Source organism: Andrena cerasifolii, chromosome 1, assembly GCF_050908995.1.
Source record: "Andrena cerasifolii isolate SP2316 chromosome 1, iyAndCera1_principal, whole genome shotgun sequence".
In the NCBI taxonomy this organism is placed as follows: domain Eukaryota; kingdom Metazoa; phylum Arthropoda; class Insecta; order Hymenoptera; family Andrenidae; genus Andrena; species Andrena cerasifolii.
Window position 1 is genome coordinate 19,934,748 of NC_135118.1, and position 22,798 is coordinate 19,957,545.

A 22,798-nucleotide genomic window follows, 5' to 3' on the forward strand; every position below is an offset into this window, starting at 1 on the left:
AAAATTAAGGCGCAGAAGAGACAGCGTACTTCAACGCAGAGATCATTCCATCATTCAAATCCCGATCGACACATGCGCACTCCGCTGGGGCTGCCGTTTCTCCCCCTTCGTCTGCGCCCCTGCGGGCGCCTTCCCTCCCAGCACGCAGCGTCGGAGTCGTTTCGCCTGTCGACGGCAACGACGCCACCGCTGGTGTCACCGGTCCCGTCGGCTCGCTGCTCAGTCGCGGTACATCAGCCGAGCGGTAACGCGAGACAGAGTGGAGGCGCGCGCCATCGAGAGCAACTGTTCGTGCCACCCTCCATTCACCCCGGACATCATTCTGCTCCGTCCTCGCCAACCCCCCAGCGACCGATCTTCCCTCTCGAATTCGAGGCACAGGGGCCGCAAGTCCCGTTCTTCGGTCGCGTCCACCTCTCGAGAGCCCGCTCCTTATTGATCGTCCTTGGTTGGAGCCACTCGCGGAAGGGCTGCAGGGAATCGCCAAAGGGTTGCCACCAGACACGAGGAGACGCGACACCGCCGAATAATGGCGGATAAAATATACTACCCCAATCCCGAGCTCGCGAAGAACGCGTACTGCAGCAGCATGGAGCAGTACAGAACTATGCACGAGAAGTGAGTGGCTTGGAAACGAAGTCTCGTATAGATAGGGGTTGATTCGTAGATGGGGGACGGGGTTGACAGGTTGCAATTGTGGGCTCCTAATAGTTTGGGAATGAGCCCACCCTATTTGGCATGTGTTTAGATTTATGCCGTATCGAGCGGAGTGGTTGATAGGGGCCGTTTCTGCGGGTTCGGATCGATAGCTGTTTTCAAGCACCGAGGGGGTGTAGGTGCCCACTCTGTGTAGGATGCGTTGGCAGCTGGGCAGTTGCGAATATGTATCGCGAATCAATAATTTTGGCCGAGAAGGGGCTCACCTGAATACCCCCGAAACAATACACTGCTTGTTCGGGGGAACTGAACGTTGTTTTAACTTGAATTAAATTAGCTTGTTATATTCGTGAACGATAGCGAGGACAGGGAACCCGAGAGTTCAGGTGAACAGCAACCTGTTGTTTTTTAATAATCCTTAGTAACGGCAGGTTTGGAGGGAGCAGTGAATAATCGCCTCGAGGAAATCGATGCTTCGTCCCTCTCGCGAATGATCAGATACCTCAGGGTTTGGGAAAAGAAAAAAGACACGTCTGAATGAGCAGAATCGTTGAAACGAATTAATTTATGCCTCGCTCGATATGATCTCGCGATTGGAGGGACGTTTCTCTTGCGATACGCGAAATCAAGCGTAGCAGTGCTTGGGAAATTGGAAGGGGCCGATGATAGAGGGTGGACGACTACGAATGGGAACTTGACATTAATCACGAGCAAAGTGTCAAGCGTGTTTATTAAATGCATTCCCCGGGTGCTTGGCTGTGCAAGCATGGGGGAAATTCATTACGCGGGCAGCGGCGGGGTGTCGTTTGGGGTAAATTAATTCTAGGGCGCCAGTGGTGTGGGGACATGGCCCAGAAATCTAATTTACATGTGATACAGAAGCGTCGAGGTCTTTTTTTTACGATTCTCTTTGTAATTTGTAAAAAGCTGGTGGAGCAACATTTTCAAAATGATAACAGTTCAGACACAGACGTTCAGGGATATGATACTAATCCGTGGTTGGATTGTAGCTACTGCCTGCTTAAGCTTTATCAGTTAAGCCATTATCACTAATATTTATCGCTAATGGTAAGTTAATCTACGAAAATCTGCCGACGCCATTCTGTGAGTTTCCAGCGAATATTTCAAACGAATCAGTTATGAGCTATATTCGGGATGTAGCATTGGTGGAATACTTTTGGGACTTCGAATATATATTATCCAATAAGAAACGTTATCGACTTTCAATTCTCGGTTTCGTGTACAGTATTGTGTTTAAAAGGGATATGAATGAAAAGATATGCCTGAAAGGATACGTACTGTGCCTTATTAGAGTGTGTAAACTCTAGTAACATTCTACCGTAGCACTGCCATAGAGGGCTACTATGGAAATAGAACAATGATATCGATCCCCCTAGCGCGCTGCTACAAGCAACAATTTCCATCAGTCCTGATGTCCTGACAGTGTAATCTCCAATGATCTTAACGTATTATTTACATATGCATTCACCAAGTCGTCGACACTATTAATCACTATTTATATCTCAACCAGAGCTGCTTCCTTCAGAAAATTAGTGGTAGAAAGGAATTCTACCAGACAAAGTAGCACTTTCTTCTCTGACTTACGAGTACCGACGCTGGCGAATATTTCGCAATGTTATTAATATTAATAATTATCGTTCCTCAAAGAAAAATTGCATTTGAATTGCTCTCTTCGCCTATCTACATCCTGCCATTTCCATTAAAAAGGGAATTACCGAGACGAATAAAGAAACTAATCCATAAGATTCGTGTTATTTATATTTAAGGCAGACGTTCTCGTCTTAATTGCCTGCTCGTTTCTTGTCCCCAGGTCCGTGAAGAATCCGGCGGCGTTCTGGGGCGAAATTTCGAAGGAATTTTACTGGGAGACACCAGCCGCGGAGGACAAATTCTTCTCGTACAATTTCGACTTGAACAAAGGCGATATTTTCATAAGATGGATGGAGGGCGCGTCGACGAACATAAGCTTCAATCTGTTGGACAAGAACGTGAAGAGCGGCAACGGCGACAAGATAGCGTTCTACTGGCAAGTTCATTTCATAATTTGTTATTCAAATGTTACTTGAACGTTCGCGGGAATTTAAATCGTTACGAAACTGGGGAACGTTCGATTGTCGTAATAAGCCGAGTGAAACAAAGTTCGCGATTAAAACCGCGCGATAACGGAATGAATAATAAACATACTCGTACAATGTTTCATTGCCATCGGCATTCTAAAAGCCACCGTGGTGCCCGTTACAATTACGATAGCTGGAATCTTTCTCGGGAAGTAGAGAGGTCGTATTCTGGGCGGAATTTGAAGCGCACACGAAGTTTCCCACTTCGCACAGTGGAATTTCACTTTAAAAAAATTTCTTCGTCTATGAAACAGCAAGTGTGGTGAAACGAGCACGCGTGCACGTGAAATAACGCTTTGGTATTCCGATAAATAGTACCTACGTAAATCGTGGAAAGCAATTCATTTTTTGGCACCGAGAGAAAGAAGTCAGTCACGCTCCATGGCCCATTCGACATGGCTAATGCTGGATAACGTGGCGTGATACCACTCAAGAAAGTAGCAAATCTAATCATGCCTACTTTGCGTAGGGAGACTGGAGAATAACTAGAACGATTCGTAGGAACGGTTTCGGTAGCAATGCTTTCGACGACTCATTGTTATGCAAAATACATCGCTGGTTTATAGGCGCAAGTCATTCGAGCGCCGTGCAAGCGGTAGAATTTTTCTTTCGTTTTCGTTGTGCCGTGCATCGTGCTCGGCCACGACTAAGGAAAGCTAAAAAAGAACGATGAATGAACGGGCATTTGCAGCATTCATTTCGAGGATGCGTGTTTCTCTATTTCTAGGATGCATTTTCCTTTCTACCTTCGTGTATCTTTCTCGTAGAAGTGCGCTACGGAGCAGCTTCAGTGATAGATTTACAATCTGCTGTTATTTCAATCGAATTGATCGGTGACGTTGCGAACAACGGATATCTCTTTCATACTTCACGGTGTCCCAAGTCATGAGTTTTTTTTACCGCTGCATTCTTATGCAACGTATCGATCTTAACCGCGGTTTAGAAAGCCTGCTCGATTTTTACAAGGCTTGGGGAAATTCGTTGCTGGACATGGTAAATGGGAAAGCATTTGTAGTTGTGGCGACGAGCGTTTTGCATTTTGTACTTATTAGTATTTATCTCCTTCTTGTATTATTATTCTCAGGGTTAGAGATAACAGAATAGATAATAGACTTAACAGTTTAACCGAGTATCATGATTTTTTACTTCACCCGGAAAAATTCTTATTGGTGCATTTTTGTCCACGCTTCGTCGCAAAAATAGGCAGAAAATTTCTAGTGTAACAATTCTTTCTATAAACGAAAAGATAGGGATATACCACCAGTATTTAAGGTATCCATGCTGTAATAATATACTAGTGTTGCACACATTATTATGTTCGACACGAACTTTAGTAAAAGAAAAGGAAAACTGAAATAACTGAGAAAATAAATTAGCACGTACCTGGTACTTGCAGTGGTCAATGTGTTTCTGCCCCGCGGACACTTGTTCCGTATGGCACTAGTGAAGCAACCCTTTAAAGCTCGTGAAAAAGGCCCCAAATGGCACGCACGATTTTTTCAATTCATGCAACACGGGTGTTGCACTGTGATACTAAGGATTAATAGCAGCAAATTGCTGAATCTCGCTCGTTACATCTCGCCGTGCAATTAGGCTCACATTACTTCAGGATAGCTCTTATTTTTTGTTAATTGAGGGGCCCAGTGGGAAATAGGCACATGACCCATATGCATAAATTTTCTTTCGTTGTGCCAATAATTCATTCCTGCAATGTAGTATAATTCAGTGTGAATAATATTAAATTTTCTTCACGCTGGGAAAAAACAAATGCGCAGTGGAAAAGGGCCTCATACCACTCGGCTCCTTAGGGATACGTGATCTAATAAAATTAATTTCTCAACTAAAATTTGATAATAGTTGCAATTTACCACATAATTCAAGTACCGTTTAAAATAATTAGAATTTCGCGCTGCACTTCTTATGAAAATAATTTTTCCTTCAACTTGCTTTCTTCTACAATCATAAAACGATGGTAAGTGCCGGTTTTCCACTGGGCCCCTCAATTGTCAAAGACTGTTTATTATTATTATTACGTTTATTGAGTATTTTCGTTCGAGTGTTTTTTTCTTTGGTGGAAATACTGCATAATAAACATAAACCTGCGTCATAATCGTTCCTGTTTATTATTGCAAGGTTTAAATTACAAATTCAGAATATTTCCATATACCCTGCAGTTTCTTTGAGTTGAGCAATCTAATACATTCGTTCCGATTTCCCTCAGTTTCTTTTTCTGTGATATTCTCACAGATAGCGTGGACTGAAAAAGAAGTGGACTTCGTTACAATTTACAGCGTATGCCCCGTTTCACTTTTATTCCATTTTTAAAAGATTTTTATTATCGAGTGACCTCCTGGATGATGTAACGCGTGTCACAGAATTCCATAAAATCAAATGAATTGACAGGATGATTATCGTTCAAACAGCTTTTACTATCAGCTATTTCCCAATGGTTAACAATCTGCCAAATCGTATTCTTACTTTGCACCAGAGTTGGGCAAAATGTAACCTAATTACAAATTACGATTAAAATGTAATTGTGTAATTGATTGCACATTATTTTCTGTGATCGTTCATTTGGGTGGTCGACTAAAAATTGTGGTTAACTGCCTAAATGAACGATTACAGAAAACAGCGTGTAACCAATTACACAATTACATTTTAATCGTGATTTGTAATTAGATTACATTTTGCCCAACTCTGCTTTATACGCATAATTGCAGCACTCGTTTTGATACCACTCCCTTTCATTCCACACTCCCGGGCGAAAAGGTAGCGTGTACTGTTACTAAACTTTCAATTATATTTAAAATTTCCGAAATCCAGCTAATGGCACGCGAACATTACATCACATTACATCGACGTGATGTTTGCAACTTACAATACAGTCCGCTAAATTTAAGCAAATCTGAATTCGTCATTCGAAACTTAATGATATGCATGTGGTATCTTTTTGTTAGGGGGCGTAAAACAATTATCCTTAACATATTCTTTCCTCTGCGAATAGTTACTATGCAAGCAATCTGTAACGAGCATTATACAGCATTACATGAGCGTAGTGTTGTTAAAATGAGCTTCGAGCCGTGAGCTTCAAGAGCTCGAGTCGCGGTTCAAACTCTAAAGGCTCGAACCTTTAAGGCTCGAACCTTTAAGGCTCGAACCTTTAAGGCTCGAACCTTTAAGGCTCGAACTCTGTAGCCGTGAAAGCTCTAGCCTTTAAAGCTCGAGTCTTCAAGCTCGAAGGCTCGAGTCGTATAAATTGTAAGTAGCGAAGTGAATATGTTATCGTCAGCGCAATGTACTTCGGTTCCCTTGACGATTGAAACAGAATCGGTTAAATCGCCTTTATAATCTGCTCGGTTAGCTCAGTCGTTACACTGGTGTTGTACGACAATGATAATTTAATTTTATGTTGAGAAACGTTCGAACCAAGAATCTAGTGAGCAGGAACGCTGCAAATGTTATAAGAAGACCAGACAATATACTGAAATTTATATTATAGTGATTGTGTTGTTCTTTTTGTGTTTTATCATAATTTCATCAAAGAGTTCTGTTACAAATGACTACACTTACAAAAAAAAATACTATTGTATAGTATTGTACTTTTATTGTATCATTAAAACCCGGATCCAACCAATTGGTGGAACAATAAAAAAGCATCTTTCTCTGTGTTTAATTTTAACGTTTTACAATAGTGGTTGCACAAAATAAGATATAATATCAAGGACTTGGAGTTAACTTCATTACTATTAAACACAAGAGCCTTCAGCTTCGTGGCTTGAGCCTCAATGCTTGAACCTCGAACTTCGAGAGCTCAAGCTTCATATGATATTAGCCTTAAAGGCTGAGTCATTAAGGTTAAGGCTTAAAGCTTTAAGACTCGAGCTTTATACAGCAGTACATGTGTGTACACAAGAATATACAACGAAACAATTTACGCTCATTATGGGCTACGGGCTATTATCTTTAAAAAAAAAACGCCGATGCGAACGGTGGTTCCAGTGATTCGAAGGAATTCCGGGCTTATAATCGGTCAATGAGTCACACGTGCTCGGCGAGACGGTTCGATAGTCTGCCCATGTCGTACGATGCTCGCTGATTCGTCGAAAATTTGGCACAGTGCCGGTAACAATGCGCCGATTGGTAGAGTGCACGTGGCACGATACGCACCAGGTCGCGTGACCCGACACTATTTTCTAAAACGCGCAGATCCAACACCCACGTGCTCGCTAATTGTTTACGTCCATATGCGACACTGCAGCAGTATAGGAGCCTTCAACGAACGATACTTTAGCTTTATACTTTCGGGTCTTATTCTAGCAGGAAAAAGGGACGAATGGAAATTATGCGAAAAGAATAATAAAAGAAAGAAAGATTGCCGGGAATACCATTTACGACTGTCGACACACCGTGTACATTAGCATCAAATGTTACGTAAGACCGTGTCCCTCGTGCGATGCTTTGTCTTATAGACACTGAATCGATCATTAAAATGTCCTATGTACTTACAGGCGTTATTAAAGGGTTTTCCTAGTGTGATGGTTGAAAAGAAATTAAATTTTGGGGGAATTTAAAAAGAAACTATTGCACGTATCATTTCGCACGTTTTTAATTCTATTCTGTCATCTTTTAGGACTATAACAAAAATTTGTAAGTAGAAATAAACATTTATGTAGAGCGGATATCCTTCCGGATATCGGACCAGATATCGGCGATTGCAGTTATTAAACACAAAATTTAAGAAGATTGGTAATCTATAGAAGTGTGTTTATCGTCTGAACCAGCATAATAAAAAATATTGCGAAACAAATATACAGCAATGTTTTAAAAAAATTGTATCAATTTTAGCGAAAATGTTATAATTTTGTTGACTAATTCAATTTTGATAATTTAGGCAAAATTCTAGTTCGGACGATAAAGTAACTGAGCGTGACTGATATATTTGAAGTGGATCGGACTTTAGGTTTTTTGGCAATTGGTTTTGGTATTCGGAAGGGTATTGTTCTCTCCACGATGCTCCTGTTCTGCTAGAAATGGATATTTTTACATAGAAAATTTTTTTTATCGTCTTAAAAGGTGATCCAATAAAGCTAGAATCATGCAAAATGATACGTGCAATATTCTTGTTTCTTTTCTTAATTCCCGAAAATTAAGTTTCATTCAGCTGTCAGAAAGACTCCTTAAGAGGTATTTGCGGTTTGGACGGTTACGAATAATACAATTTTTAGGATTTTTTTTCTAAATGACTATACAAGATATCTTGATGAAACTCCTGACATTTTATTAATCTGTGTTTGCACGATGATTTCCCATTTTTATATTGTCATAAAAAAATTATATGGTTTTTATAGACAGCAGAGGCGTAGCATTCTCAAAAAACAGGTGTTTGCGGCGTCCATTGTAGCACCTCCTTTTTCTGATATCGAAAAATTTAATGGTTTTTTAAATTTTAGACGTAAAATTAGCGGACGCCTAAAAATATTGAAACAAAAATGAAAAACCCGAAGTGGCGCGTGTTGGAATAAAATTTCCGATTTTCGCCTGTTTTTAACACTGCTTCCCCAATTAAAAACGAAAAAATCGATAAGTATTAAGTATTTGTGAGGGGTCTTTAGATTGAAGTCATACAAAGATAATAGGGAAAAAATTTTTTGGCGAAATGACGACTAGTTTTCTTTTAATCGTGCACGCCAGTTTGAGAAGCGATACTTTGAAAATATTTCGAATGTCTTTATGAAATTTTAACTGAACACCCTTAAGATTTACTGTCGATTTATAGATAGGGTAAATCCGGGAGACGCGGTCGGGCCGGGAGAGTTGGTCGAGTGGCTATATTCAGACTCTACACCTGTGTAAATGCAAAAGTGTATTAAGGTTCTGAACAATTAAATCTCTAGGAATCAACTGTTTCGACCAACTCTCCAGCCCAACCGCGTCTCCCGGATTTACTCTATAAGAAAAAAAAAAATGATTTACTGAAACCTCGAACCCGCAAATAGCCCCTAAGAATATTACACGAACGAGTTACAAAAATGTCAGTTCGTGTTGCGCTCGAGGAGTTTATTAAGCAGAAATGTTATAACACGCTGAAACTTATCCACGCGGTGGCATTAAAAGAGTAGCTTGGACTTTCTCCTACACGTTCCGAATACTTGAATTAATTTCCATCGCACGTGCACATTGTAGAGTAGACACTGGTGTCAAGGCAGTTTAAGGTTTAACGCCGAGATCCCTGACGTAAATAGAGGAACGTATTATTCATCATTCATTATGCTCAAAAGACAAATATGTGCAAGGTACATAAGTACTGCTTTATTGTGAGTCTGAACTCGTGAGAAAAGAGAAGTCACAAAAAATTATCACCGCAGCAGTCACAATGATAAATACATACATGTATTCCCATATATTCGCTGGCTCACCTTATTGGGAATTAGAAAATCAATTGTGAAACGGTGAAACTGCAATAACTATTGTTGACTGGAAACGGAAAAGTGAGATTAGAATTTTCTTTGGCGATGAATAAATGCCGTTGTATAATGAAATTATCGTGCTCTAATTTTAGCAATACGATGTTAATACGTTTGTTTGCAAACGAAGGCAGCCGAGTCTGTAAACGCGGATTATCTACGGCGTTATGTAACCTCCCACTATTAATTTGATTTCTTTGCTTTCGAGCGAGGATCAACTGGATCACGCCAGTCTGTCGCCCGTTTATTTCTGATGAATAGGGTTCAGTCGGGAGCTTATCGGTACGTCGGTCTTGACCTGGGGAATAATAGAACCAGCGAAGTTTAAGGGGGGATTGCGCCTTGTTGTGCCGAAAAATGGGTAATTCTTTAGGAATTTTTTCCACAAAAACGGTTCGACAAATTAATTTGAGGTTTGGCAGGCTGTTTTATTGTATCTTGAACTATTGTTCTGAATTTTTGTGAGACAGTGAACAAAAAAATATGGCAAATACAGAGAGAGCGTTGAAAAATAATCGGGCGGTCCTGGCGTTGACGGAAAGTACTGTAAGGGTCATCCGAAACAGAAAAAAAATGAGATTCTTAATCTATATGAATGTGGTTATCTGTTGTAGTAGATTTATTACCGTATCTGCTACCATTCCTTTTTTATTTAAAGAAGTTTTCCCGATTTTGGGGCAAAATCTTTTTCGGACTCAAATCAGGGCACTTCATCTTCTTCAAAAGGCTGCTATTTTAACATTTTTTAATTTTTCTTAATGCATCTACTATCACAGATAGCCACATTCATATAGATTAAGAATCTATTTTCCTTTTCTGTGTTTCGGATAACCCTTACAGTGCTTTCCGTCAACTCCAGGACCGCCCGATTATTTTTCAATGCTCTCTCTGTATCTGCCATGTCTTTTTTCACTGTCACACAAAAATTCAGAGCAATAATTCAAAATACAATAAAACAGCCTGCCCAAACCTCATATTAATTCGTTGGACCGTTTTTGAGCAAAAAATTCACAAAGAATTACGTATTTTCGGCCCAACAGGGCGCAATCCCCTCTTAAAACGTATTCCACGAACAGTGGAAAAACTCATATTTGGCAACCAAAGAAGTCCCACTATTTGCTGAATAACAAAATTCGTTTGTTTCATAAAAAATTTAGTTTTTATATGGGTGACTTAAAAACAATTTATAAGTTTGTTACTAAATTTAAATATGTAGGTATTACCTACTTTTCCACCGCTTTTTCAAACAGTTTTACTTTTTTATTAGCTTTTATTTATTTTAATTTTCTCTTTTTATCAATTTTGCCGCCCCCAAATTTTCCGCCCTGGGCTATTGCTCTCCTCGCCCCCACCCCCCTACATCGGTCCCTGATTTTAGAATCTCCGTCAGTATGCTACAATTGATTTTTAAACCTAAAAGAGAATTGTGTAGCACTCTACCACTTCAATATGCAATTGTTGAAAGCCGAAATCTCGTTCTGCCCGCATTCGCGCCTCGACGATAACACGTGTGTACACGTTACGTCAATAGACATGGTTATTTGTATAGAAATTGAAATTCACTAGGTCATAGCACATGCATAAACATAAATGTCGAACTTTAAACTCGTTTTATAGACGCACGCGTGAGCTGGAGGGAGGTAAGGTAGATCGACGGAAGCTTAGCCATTCAAATTATCCAGAGATCAAAGTATTAGCTGGAACAAAGAATAATGTAGCATAAATATCGTGATGGAATTTAAAAAATTCTGTTGTGCTTTTTAAACTTAGAAATCCAATCAAATTAAACGTACGCATAAGAAATAGATTTTCTAATATCTACGTTTACTAATTAAGTTTTGTCCTTGTAAAAAAACACTGCAAGTGCCAAAAATCAAATTCTATGCTATTATAGTATTACCACTGGCACGTACAACATTTTCTGATAAAATATATTTTTTTTTTTAATTTCGGCGCTTACAGTGTTTTCTATAAGGATGCTTCAATTTCTTGTCGCAATTGTTTAAGGTGTCCCGCGACCTTCTGCCAGCTTAACACCGTCTGTTTATTGAAGCTAAATAAATATTGGATGATAACGCGGCTTTCAGATTAGAAAGAGGAAGCGGTGAATACGTGTGTATTAAATGTCAGATAAGATTAAACGATTACGCGTAACATTGTTCCAGGGAGGGCAACGATCCAGACGATTACTCGCGGCTGACTTACAGGAAGTTGCTCGAGGAAGTATGCAGATTTGCGAACGTGCTGAAATCGAAGGGAGTGACGAAAGGAGACCGTGTCGCGATCTACATGCCAATGATCTTGGAGCTTCCCATCGCCATGCTGGCGTGCACCAGAATCGGCGCCGTCCATAGTGTAGTGGTAAATGAGGCTTTCTTAATCGTTACAACACTTTCCGCGGATTACTAAAATTTCTCTGAAAGATATGTAGCTTCTAGTAGAATTTTGGGAATGACAGTTATTCGCTGTTGCATTAAAGGCTGTCGCGCATTTTTGCGAAGCGCGGCGAAGCGAAACGCGGCGGTACGACGGCAAAAGTTTATAAACAATTGATAACCGAAGCGATAATTAATTAATTATTATTAATTTCCTCGATTCGCTTCGCCGCGCTTCGCCAGAATGCCAGACGGCCTTAACACGTTGCTTGCTATGGGTGGGTCAGAAGTGTGAACTTCTGCGGGGCCGGGTTCCCAAATTGTGCGGGGCCCAAAAAAAAAACGTATTTCTATGTACTTCTAAATTTTATAATAATAAATAGATATCTATGCATAGGGCTCCGCAAAATTTACGATGAGCTTTTCGTGGACCGCGGGGCCTTTTAAAGAAATTTTATAATAATAAATATCTAATAGGGCCCCGTAAAAATTACGATGAACTTCTCATGTATTGCGGGGCCTTTTAACGTGATTTTATAATAATAAATATCTAATAGGGCCCCGAAAAAATTATGAAGAGCTTTTCATGTATTGCAGGGCCTTTTAACGAGATTTTATAATAATAAATATTGAATAGGGCCCCGAAAAAATTATGAAGAGCTTTTCATGTATTGCGGGGCCTTTTAACGAGATTTTATAATAATAAATATTGAATAGGGCCCCGAAAAAATTATGAAGAGCTTTTCATGTATTGCGGGGCCTTTCAACGAGATTTTATAATAATAAATATCTAATAGGGCCCCGTAAAAATTACGATGAGCTTTTCATGTATTGCGGGGCCTTTTAATGAGATTTTATAATAATGAATATCTAATGGAGTCCCGCAAAAATTACGATGAGCTTTTCGTGGAGCGCGGGCCCTTTTAAAGCGCGGGGCCGGGTTCCGCTGAACCGCCGCCCTGATGGGGGTCACAGATGACCAACGCTTCGAACTTACAACTTTTTCTTAGAATGCCCACAATAAATCAACCCTTAGATTTGCAAACTTCTAAAGAATATTACTGTTAGATACGATGGTAAGTATCACGCGCATCGTACAACTATTAACCAGTAACCATTCTTATTTCTTGCGACAGAGATTTGAATGACCATGTGTAATCGGAGGAACGTGCAGTCAACGTGTTACAAATGCATAAAGAGATAATACAAAGTAGACAGTATCAATTTTGTTTTTCCTCAGTTTCTATATTAGTTTTTTTTCCGTTTCTCGAACTCTCGGGAGTTAATTATAATTCTGATTACGCTGCGTTATGAACATGTTCGGTCGTTGAGGTGGCATGTAAAATCAGTTCGCAGGATACTCGTCCGACTCCTTAGCGGAGCGTATCATGGATTCAAAGGCGAAGGTATTGATCACGACCGACGGCGTGTGGAGAGGCGAGAAGCTCCTTCTTCTGAAGGCGATCTGCGACGACGCTATGAACAGGGTAAAGGAGACTGGCCACGTGGTGGAGTCTTGCATAGTAGTCGCACACCTCAGAAGGCTCAGTTGCCCTCACGGTGAAAAGACAGGTACGTGAAAAGAAAGAAGGACCTTCGTCTGGTGTAAGACAAATGTAGGGACGTAAAATATTCGCAATGGAATATGCCTCATTGCGATGAAACTGGGTGTCTAGTCTCTGCTCGTTATCAGCCACAGAGATAAAGGCACATATTTACCTCCTACATATAAAGTATATCGCATTCAAATGAAAAATACAAGATCGATAAAGCAATTCTTCGAATTACACGAAGGGAAGGCAAACGGAGTGAATGGCACCAGCGACAGCTCGATTCCTCAAATCCCTTGGGACGACGATCGAGATGCCTGGTGGCACGATGAAGTGGAAGATGCCGAAGACAGATGTTATCCTGTGTGGATGGCTGCGGAGGATCCACTTTTTATTCTTTATACAAGGTAAATGTATCAGTAAAATAATACTCCTATGCAGCAACTTGTTTCTTTCTTTATGATTGCCTTGGGCAAGCTGCATACAGAGATAAAACAGCAGGTGGAGTGTAACATAACAGTCACGATACCACTCACACTGCTAACGTGTAAAAATGAATATCCGGATTAACGCTGCCATGCCACACCTCTTCCCTTTCATTTCTGTGTACGTCTTGCTGTAAGCTACTTCTCCTTCAATGCGATATGTTCAATTACAAACAGTGGCTCTACGGGAACACCAAAAGGTGTGCTTCATACCACTGCCGGGTACTTAATTTATGCAGCCACAACGTTCAAGTACGTCTTTGATTATCACCCCGGTGACGTCTACTGGTGCACAGCTGATGTTGGCTGGATCACTGGCCACACTTACGTCGTGTACGGCCCTCTGGCAAATGGTGCCACTTCCGTGATCGTAAGTCAACTTTCCAACCCGATTCTCTTAGACTTCGATACCCGACTTCTTCGCACATTAATGATTGCGTGCCTTTATGAATTCGTCACGGCGAAGAATGGAGAAATGACAGTACGATGTGTGTGATAATATTGGTCTGCTCTTTTACTTCCAGTTCGAAGGTACGCCGTTCCACCCGGGCAACGACAGGTACTGGTCGGTAGTTGATAAGTACAAGGTCACGCAATTTTACACAGCACCGACCGCTATTAGATCGCTTATGAAGTTCGGAGATGACTTGGTGAAGAAACATAACCTCTCTACTTTGAAGGTACGCCGGCGTTGACGGAAGATTCCACCCGACGCACATAGAAATGTAGGGGATCATTCTACAGGCGAAAATAAGACGAAAATCACGAGTGACGAAATTGCGGTAAAGGCTTCATTTTCGAGAAAATTGACTTCGAATCTCAACTAAATACGCGTGCACCGAAATACAGTTTTAAGGTCTGCACACATGTATCAGTTCCTTGTCAATACCGTTCCGTCGTGCCAGTGGTAAGAAGAAGAGACCCTCTACGCCCCTCTTCTTCTTCGTATAGGGTTTCTTCTTCTTACCACTGCGGAATTGAAACGGAACGGATATGTGTGCGCAGACCTTAAAGGTCTGAGGAGCACGCGGAGGTAAGGGGAACGCGTTCAGCTGTCTGTAGGAAGTTCGGCTTACCTCCGCGATTTCATAAACTCGGTTTAGCTTTTCCGCTAGACGCTCGTTCACTCTGATTTGCATTGACTATCAAAACGAGCGTCGACCCTGAAAATCCCGTGGACCTATCACGTGACTAGTTTTGACGCTCAAAACTAGCGTCGAGCGTCATGAAATTGCACCTTAAAGCTGTACTTCGGTGGACACGCATTTACCCGAGATTCAAAGTGAATTTTCTCAAAAATGAAGCCTTTACCGCAATTTCGTCACTCTTGATTTTCGCCTTAGCTTCGCCTGTGGAATCATTCCCTAGAGTATTGACTATCAGTAGAGTGATTATAAGCGCACGCTAGATCCCCCAATCGATCGTCGAGCCTACAGACTAACTCTAGTTGCGGTAACAAAGGAAGCCCTTCATGTATGGTTTTAGGTACTAGGTTCGGTCGGAGAGCCGATAAACTCCGAAGCTTGGCTCTGGTTCTACAATCAGGTCGGCCACGGGAAATGCAGCATAGCTGACACCTTCTGGCAAACGGAAACAGGTGGTCACGTGATCACTCCTCTTCCCGGTGCTACGCCAATGAAACCAGGCTCGGCGGTAAGCGATCAACCGCGTGTCTACTTACTTCTTCCAAATACCGAGTGGCAATCTTGTGACTAATCGGCTCGCTGTCGCTTTCTCGATCAGACGTTCCCATTCTTCGGCGTTTTACCGGAGCTGTTAGACGAAGACGGTCGGTTGATCGAGGGCGAGGGTGAGGGGTACCTCGTGTTCCGCCAGCCATGGCCAGGGATGATGAGGACACTGTACGGGAACCATCAGCGCTTCCAGAATACGTACTTCGATAGATTTCACGGGTACTATTGCACCGGTGACGGTAAGTCGGCCAGTACGAAGATCGTACGATTTCTCTGATGCAGCTGATAGCATATCTGCTTTCGAATCGACGGAGAGGCACAAAGAACTGCGATCACTTAGCCAATGGACTTCTGTAGTTCAGGCCGGCGAATTTCGCGTCCTTGCCCAACTCCTCCTCGATTCTCAGTATCTGATTGTACTTGGCGGTTCTCTCTGTTCTGCACGGTGCGCCAGCTTTAAACTGGCCGGCGGATAATCCCACGGCCATGTCGGACACGAAATTATCTTCGGTCTCGCATTGGCACGTGGACACGATGTATCCCCAGTCGCTGATCCGCGCCATTTTCGCCACGTTGATCGCCTCCGTCACCGTTCCGATTTGTGACATTCGCAGTATAAGCGCGTTCGCCATCTGCCTCTCGATCACCTCCTCGATCCTGTCGATGTTCATCGCGGTTAGCTCGTCGGCGACCACCTGGATCTCCTGGTCGGCTAACGTGAGCCAGCCTTCCCAGTCCTCATGGTCGAACGGGTCCTCGATCGAGACGATATCCGGATGGTCAGACAAGTACTCCAAGTATTGGTCCTTGAGTGCCTCGGCCTCCATGTACTCATCGGGATCAGAATCTTCTGTCTTGAATCCTAAGTCGTATCCCCCTATCGAGGAGATAATAGAGACACAGATGTCGTTATTGGAATTGATACCAGCTGTTGGTTTAGTTGGTTAGACAATTCTAAATGCGTAGCCCCGATCGTGATTACCAACAGGGTAATGGCCAGAGAAGTAACGGTATCTTTGGAGATTTGTTAAAAGCAACTTACTTAACGAATCCTTTTGAAACTTTCAGGAATTTTATTGGATATTTAAGTTCTATGTTGTTTTTTTTTAATTTATTCCAAACACATTTATAAGCTGTACGGAACCAGCAACTTGGCGCTGTCAAAAATCTGGGCGCCAGTTTTCCGACAAAACGGTTCTTCTAAAATAAAAAAATCAAAAAGTTTTAAAAACTATATACGGATGACTAGCACGACGGGAGATTTTTTCGATCGATCGTTTCCTTCTATTTCTTTTTCAACGAAAGAGGTTAATTTTCAAACAAAATTTCACAATTTTCGTCAGAAAACTGTCAAGCAGATTTTTTGCAGCGCTAAGTTACTGGTCCCGCGCAGCTTATAAACTTGCATTTAAATAAATTTAAAAAATAAAAATCGTGTAACTAAAAATATCCAATAAAAAGTCCTGAAAGTTTCAGAAAGATTCATTCAGTAGTTTGCTTTTGATAAATTTGCAAAGTTACTTTTATATTTAGGGCCATTCCCTGTTCTAGAATGACACGAGCTTTAGTTAACCTTCTTTGTAGAAGGAGCTGGCTGCCATGTCCAAACCCATTACGATCTTCCCCTCGTATCCAGCTTCTTTAATTGATTCGTCCAACAGTATCAGCGCCTCTCTGTCTTCCTCCAGCTCCGGCGTGAAGGCGCCCTCGTCGCTGACCGGTAGCGGCATCTGTATCTCTTGAGTAGCGGCGATCTTCCTCTCTAGCACTCTGTACACCTCTGAGCCCATTTTCATGGCGTCCGCGAAACTCTCAGCTCCTGACACGATTATAGAATAAACAATGCGTGCAAAGGAGAGAAAGATCAGTTGTAAAGAGACTGACGGTACTACCTATGGGTAAGATCAGGAATTCTTGGCAAGGTATCATGTTGCCAGAGTGCCTGCCACCACTGATCATGTTGAAACAGGGAACGGGCACGTAGAGGTTTCCGTTCTCCGCTAACTCCGCGATGTATCTGATAAAAGTACAGTGTCTTTGTTGAATTTCGTAGAAAACAGAAAGTCTGTAAATCCTATTAAATCCAATGTTCTATCGATCGTTTCTGTGCCGCTGTGGCAGTTGTCAAATATCAAGAAATCTTGAATTTTTATTCGATCAATTACCATCTTACAAGGAGAGTATTTTAGGTGTCCGCCTCCGATCATTTTGATTTTTGGATATGTCATAGAGGACCGAAAAATAAGAAATACGTGTTTTTTTATTTTTCCCCGTTTTCATATTTGGGGGGTGAAAACTGTGTTCAAAGTTAGGATTGAAAAATCATTTTTGTGGAATATCTCGAGAACTATTAGAGATAGGGGAATAGTGTCAATGAACGAATTTTGTGTCTTTGAATGCGAAATATGACTGACTCACCAGATTTTCAAAAATCCACAAAAATGATTTTTCAACCCTAACTTTGAACGCAGTTTTCACCCCCCAAATATGAAAACGGGGAAAAATAAGAAAACACGTCTTTCTTATTTTTCGGTCCTCTACAACATATCCAAAAATCAAAATGATCGGAGGCGGACACCTAAAATACTCTCCTTGTTAGACTGATTAGTAGACATACTTTTCAAGATGACAGCCTGTAGACCAAGAGCTAGGGAACTGTTTGACTTTCAAGTAGTAGAAATCTTTGAAACACCTCTAATTATTGAATATTACATGTGAATTCTGCAATAGCCAGCGGCGGACTGGGTCTAAAAATATAGGTTGCCAAGAGACAAAGGGTGCCCACCCACAGCTATAAGACTACCATTTAATTTTTAAAAGAAATGAGTAAAACTTTCAAGAAATACACAGAAAAAAGTGCACTTAATATTTTCGACAAATAAATGCATAATTGTTAGTAATTACAGTGTATATATATTGTTCATATTATTGGCAGGAAACAGTAGATACTAAATGTAAATACAGATTGTTATAATTGAATTTTTAAACGATCTTCCTTTAATTTTAAATAAATGGTGGATATTTTTAAATGAGCCGCATTGAAATGATCGAAAGTTACCTGTAAACCGGAAGTCCTTTCTTAGCCGCGCCGGCCTTGCAGCACGCAACGGAGACCCCCAGGATGGCGTTCGCCCCCAGTTTCGATTTATTCTCGGTGCCGTCCAGTCTGTTCAGCAGACTGTCTATCTCCATTTGCTGGCAGGCTTCCAGCCTCGATTTCAGAATCTGCGGCGCGATCACGTTGTTGATGACGTCCACTGCCCTGAAGACGGAACGCCCGTTGTACATGGCCTCGTTGCCATCCCTTAATTCGTGCGCCTGATTCAGGCTGGGACTCAGAACTGCCGGTACCGAGGATCTTAGCAATCCTACGTCGGTGATTATGTCCACTTCCAAAGTGGGATCGCCCCTCGAGTCGAAAATCTGGCGAGCTTTAATCTTCTGGATCGGCATCTCGAAACTTTCCCGTCACTTGGGCTCTCTCGTTTAAAGGGGGTGCTTGCTGGAGGATTCGTAGGGGATGATCGTTTGACTAGGACTGTACGAATTTCAGTGCTTGTTAATGAAGTTCCATGACGAGAGTCGTTACTGAGAATTTTAATGTAAACGGTTTCGTGGGTCAAGACATGATCGCAGACATTTTCGATGAAGAATAGTTGAAGCTCAACACGTGTATACGTGTATTTTTTTGTTTGTATATTTTAGGGGGAGGGGTTGAATGACAAGGAATGTTAAGTACTTAGGTCACTGTTTCCCAATCGCTTTTGAGCCCCGACCCTCTTTTATAATATCCGAATAACCTGCCACCCCTCCTCCCCGTATAAAATAAAGTAAAACTAAGGTAAACGAAACAGATTAAAAATACGTGTTTCAGAATATAACTCTAACTTAATAATATTCAATTATCTTCATACATATCATACTTAAATGTATTTAATATATTTAATGATCTTATTTAGTGCGAAGGTTGTGCTTGCATCTGGGTAGCCAGCTTTTTCTTTTTTCATTAGTGAAAAATTAGTGTCACATGATTAGTAGAGTATATCAATGTAATCATATTAAAATAAATAAGTGCTAAGAATGGTCAACTAAAAATAACCGCGGGAACCCCCAGAAAACACTTCGCAACCCCGTTGATGACCCACAGGTTGGGAACCACTGACTTAGGTAATAATTTCTCTTTATTCCGTAACAAAGCTGGATTACCTTTAATTTCAGGCGCCAGGCGCGATGCAGATGGCTATTTGTGGGTAACCGGTCGCGTGGACGATATGTTGAACGTTTCTGGCCATTTAATGTCCACTGCAGAGGTCGAAAGCGTGTTGACTGGACATGCCTCGGTAGCGGAAGCTGCTGTAGTTAGTAAACCGCATCCTGTGAAGGGACAATGTCTTTATTGCTTCATAACGCCCAACGAGGGTACGTCGTTTGATAAAAAGCTTCAGGACGAGCTTAAAAAGAAAGGTATGCGTGCATGTATCTGCCAGCATGTTTCCCATTTCGAAATCAGATTTAAAAGCTTCTTTTCACTGGAATTTATTCATTTAAATCGCCGTGTTCAATAGTGCGCGAGAAAATCGGCCCCTTCGCTCAACCGGACGTCATCCAGCACGCGCCAGGTTTGCCAAAGACGAGGTCCGGGAAAATCATGAGACGTATCCTGAGGAAGATCGCGTTGGGAGACAGAAACGTCGGCGACGTCTCGACGTTAGCCGACGAGGGCATCGTCGAGCTTCTTTTCCAGCTGAGGCCGCAGCAGGTTTAAGATTCCTCATCGACGCCCGCCTACGAGGGAGCTGCCCGCCGAATGTAGTAACTTAGAGAAGGAAAGGGAGAAAACGACTCGCTTCCGGTGGCCGATACACGAAGCTTTAGTCAGCGAGAGGAGAATAACGCGAGACGTTGTTATTAAAAATTTGGAAAGCAGATGGTAGGTTATCGAAGCTTGGAGAGTAATAATTTAGCAAAATAAGCGGGCTCAGAAGTTGTGTCTCGAGACCGAAACTTCCGTTTTATATTAGAATCGTTTTCTTTCTGTTCATGGCTAGTATTCGTAGTGATATTTATGGACTACTTTGTAGGCAAGTAGGGCGCATTAATAGTTACTGTTCCTTTCACAAGTTGTTGTTTCGTTGACCGTTTACGACGAGGACCTGTGTTTGCCGTTTCTAATGAGAACCGCGTGTGACGAAAGCAACAGGAATCAGCGGGAAAATTACAGAAATGCTGGGCACGAGATAATCATTCCGAAAGTAAAATGAATATTAGTTTAAGTAATCTGTGAGGAAACACTGAATCCGCTTACGATGTTCCAAAGATCGATTTAATGTATGTTGATACATATATGTATATTAATCGTTGCGTACCGATCGTCCCCAAAGCAGCAATATTTTATGGGCACATAGGCGAGCACAGAGAAAATGAGAAAGAATGTTGTAAGACAATTGTTCGGCGTTGTTGAGAGACGGAGAATTTCATAACGAGTTGAAACGATTCCATCGATTAATATGAAAGTATCCAGGGAACTTTTGAAGAGTTTACAAAGCCGTCTAAATTAACTATATATTAACTGTTCGGAAAGAACATGCAATACTGCGTTGCGAAAATGTAACGTCACGAAAGTGCTGCGATGCGCGAAATTTATTTTCTTTCCATTTGAGAGCGTATCCGAATCGAGAATCATTTGTCAATCTCGCGGATACTGTCGTTCGTTGTTTCGTTACCTTTTCTCAACTACCTCCTGTAACGAAAGCGTTCGTGCAGGTTCTAACTGGTCCGTTTTAAACTGTTCCTCATCAGTTTTGTCTAAGGAATCTCAACGATAGTTACAAAGACACGAACGCGTTCATGAAAGTATATATACAATATATATTCGCTATAAGCTCGTGGCTTGGATTCAATGGCGAGCTTATAGCGCGCAGGAGTCACGTTTCCTAGGTCACTCTACTCTCACTCGTAGTTTTCGGCAAGAAAACAGTTCGCTCGCTTGCTCCGCGTAAGTATCAGAAACGGTGGACGTGGTGGATATAACGGCGAGCTTATATCGAACAGCGGGCATGCTCAACTGTCCTCTTGGCGGGCGCGGGCGCTCGCGGGTGCGTTCGAGGCCAAACGAGTTCGACAACGAAGTGGGGAGCAACTGGAATGTGGGAGCGGAGCGGTTATGTTATGCGTGTGTACAGGCTCGGCTCGTCTCCATAGGCAAAATTAGGCAGCTGCCTAGTTCCTAGGGCTTAAAGTTGACAAGTTTTAAAAATAAAGTTTTAAATGAAATATTACAAATTGTACTATAAATGTTAAGCTACGAATAAAAATTCAGAGTAAGGTCATCAAAAAGCTCAAATAAATGTATTATAAATAAAGTGCGCTGCGCAGTTTGGCAAATTTGCCTAGGGCGCAAGGAAGGCTCGAGCCGGGCCTGTATATGTAATACACAGTTCTAACGGACCCGCGGTGTTTACGTTAATAGGATCCACCACCACGAAACCGTTTATCGAGAAGTGGGGGCATGATGCTCGCGGGCGCGTCTGTTGAGCATGCCTTGTCGTAGAGATATATCGAGCTTATAGCGAAAGAACAGTGTGTTTGCGGTTTGCCTCTAATCGAAAAGAGACATCGTGAAAAAGAGCAACTCGTGAGACGATCAGTAGCTCGAGAGATAATTTGCCTGTGGCTCTCGATCTCCTTTCGACGGAACGATAAAGAGTTATTTAAGTGGATAAGTTACTCGAGCGTCGAGTACCGCTAGCAACGGGTTATTTAATTTTAGCGAATTATATTTTCTACAGCGACCGTTCCGTATCGATGAACGGAGGACCTAAGTATACGCACGATTACTAAACGCACTTTACGAGAGTGCCAGCGTGTCCTTTATAAACTTTCTTTTCTAGAAGGCTGGCTTCGAATGAATTGTTATGTTATAATGATACTACCTATATACTTGTAAGCGAGCCAAACGAAACGTTGCCTGGTGCCTCCATTCGGGGCATGTAACATACATATCATTTCTCGCGGAACAAATCAACTATAGGTGTGATAATGATCTATGTATATTTAAAACAAAAAGTATATATATATATATATGAATATTATATGGAGTAATGCAAAAAGCATATATCTATATATGTAAATATATCTATGTTGAAGAACATAATTGTTACTGGTCTGTTAAGCGAAATCGTGTTGGTATTCATTTATTAATTATTTACTCTTAATCCCCCTTTTCTAATCTTACCAATTAGACTAACACTTAACGAACCAAAAGCTTGCGCAGCTCTTTCAACCGAAGAATAAAATATTCTACGCTTTTTATAATTCACACAGCAGATCATATAAACTCCATTCAACTCGAGAAATCTACTAAACATCGATTCTTAACTCATCCTCATCAATCCATAGATCTCGTCAACAGAATATCCATCGCGGCCCCTTGGAA

The 22,798-nt window shown here is 41.5% G+C and overlaps 2 protein-coding genes across 2 annotated transcripts; one reads left to right on the forward strand and one right to left on the reverse strand.

The window, feature by feature from the left end:
- Positions 1–169: 169 nt before the first annotated feature.
- Positions 170–22,540, forward strand: Accoas (acetyl coenzyme A synthase). The gene is made up of 11 exons (XM_076829978.1): positions 170–618; positions 2,489–2,708; positions 11,429–11,620; positions 12,984–13,206; positions 13,429–13,591; positions 13,847–14,039; positions 14,194–14,349; positions 15,155–15,322; positions 15,413–15,602; positions 19,582–19,827; positions 19,929–22,540. Exons 1-11 carry the CDS (start codon positions 530–532, stop codon positions 20,126–20,128), a joined length of 2,040 nt encoding a protein of 679 aa, XP_076686093.1. The 5' UTR covers positions 170–529; the 3' UTR covers positions 20,129–22,540.
- LOC143378351 (enolase) lies at positions 13,841–18,816 on the reverse strand. Its single transcript, XM_076830026.1, has 5 exons — positions 18,422–18,816; positions 17,256–17,380; positions 16,937–17,182; positions 15,112–16,240; positions 13,841–14,407 (listed from the first exon to the last, which is right to left on the reverse strand). Exons 1-4 carry the CDS (start codon positions 18,814–18,816, stop codon positions 15,696–15,698), a joined length of 1,311 nt encoding a protein of 436 aa, XP_076686141.1. The 3' UTR covers positions 13,841–14,407; positions 15,112–15,695.
- Positions 22,541–22,798: the final 258 nt, after the last annotated feature.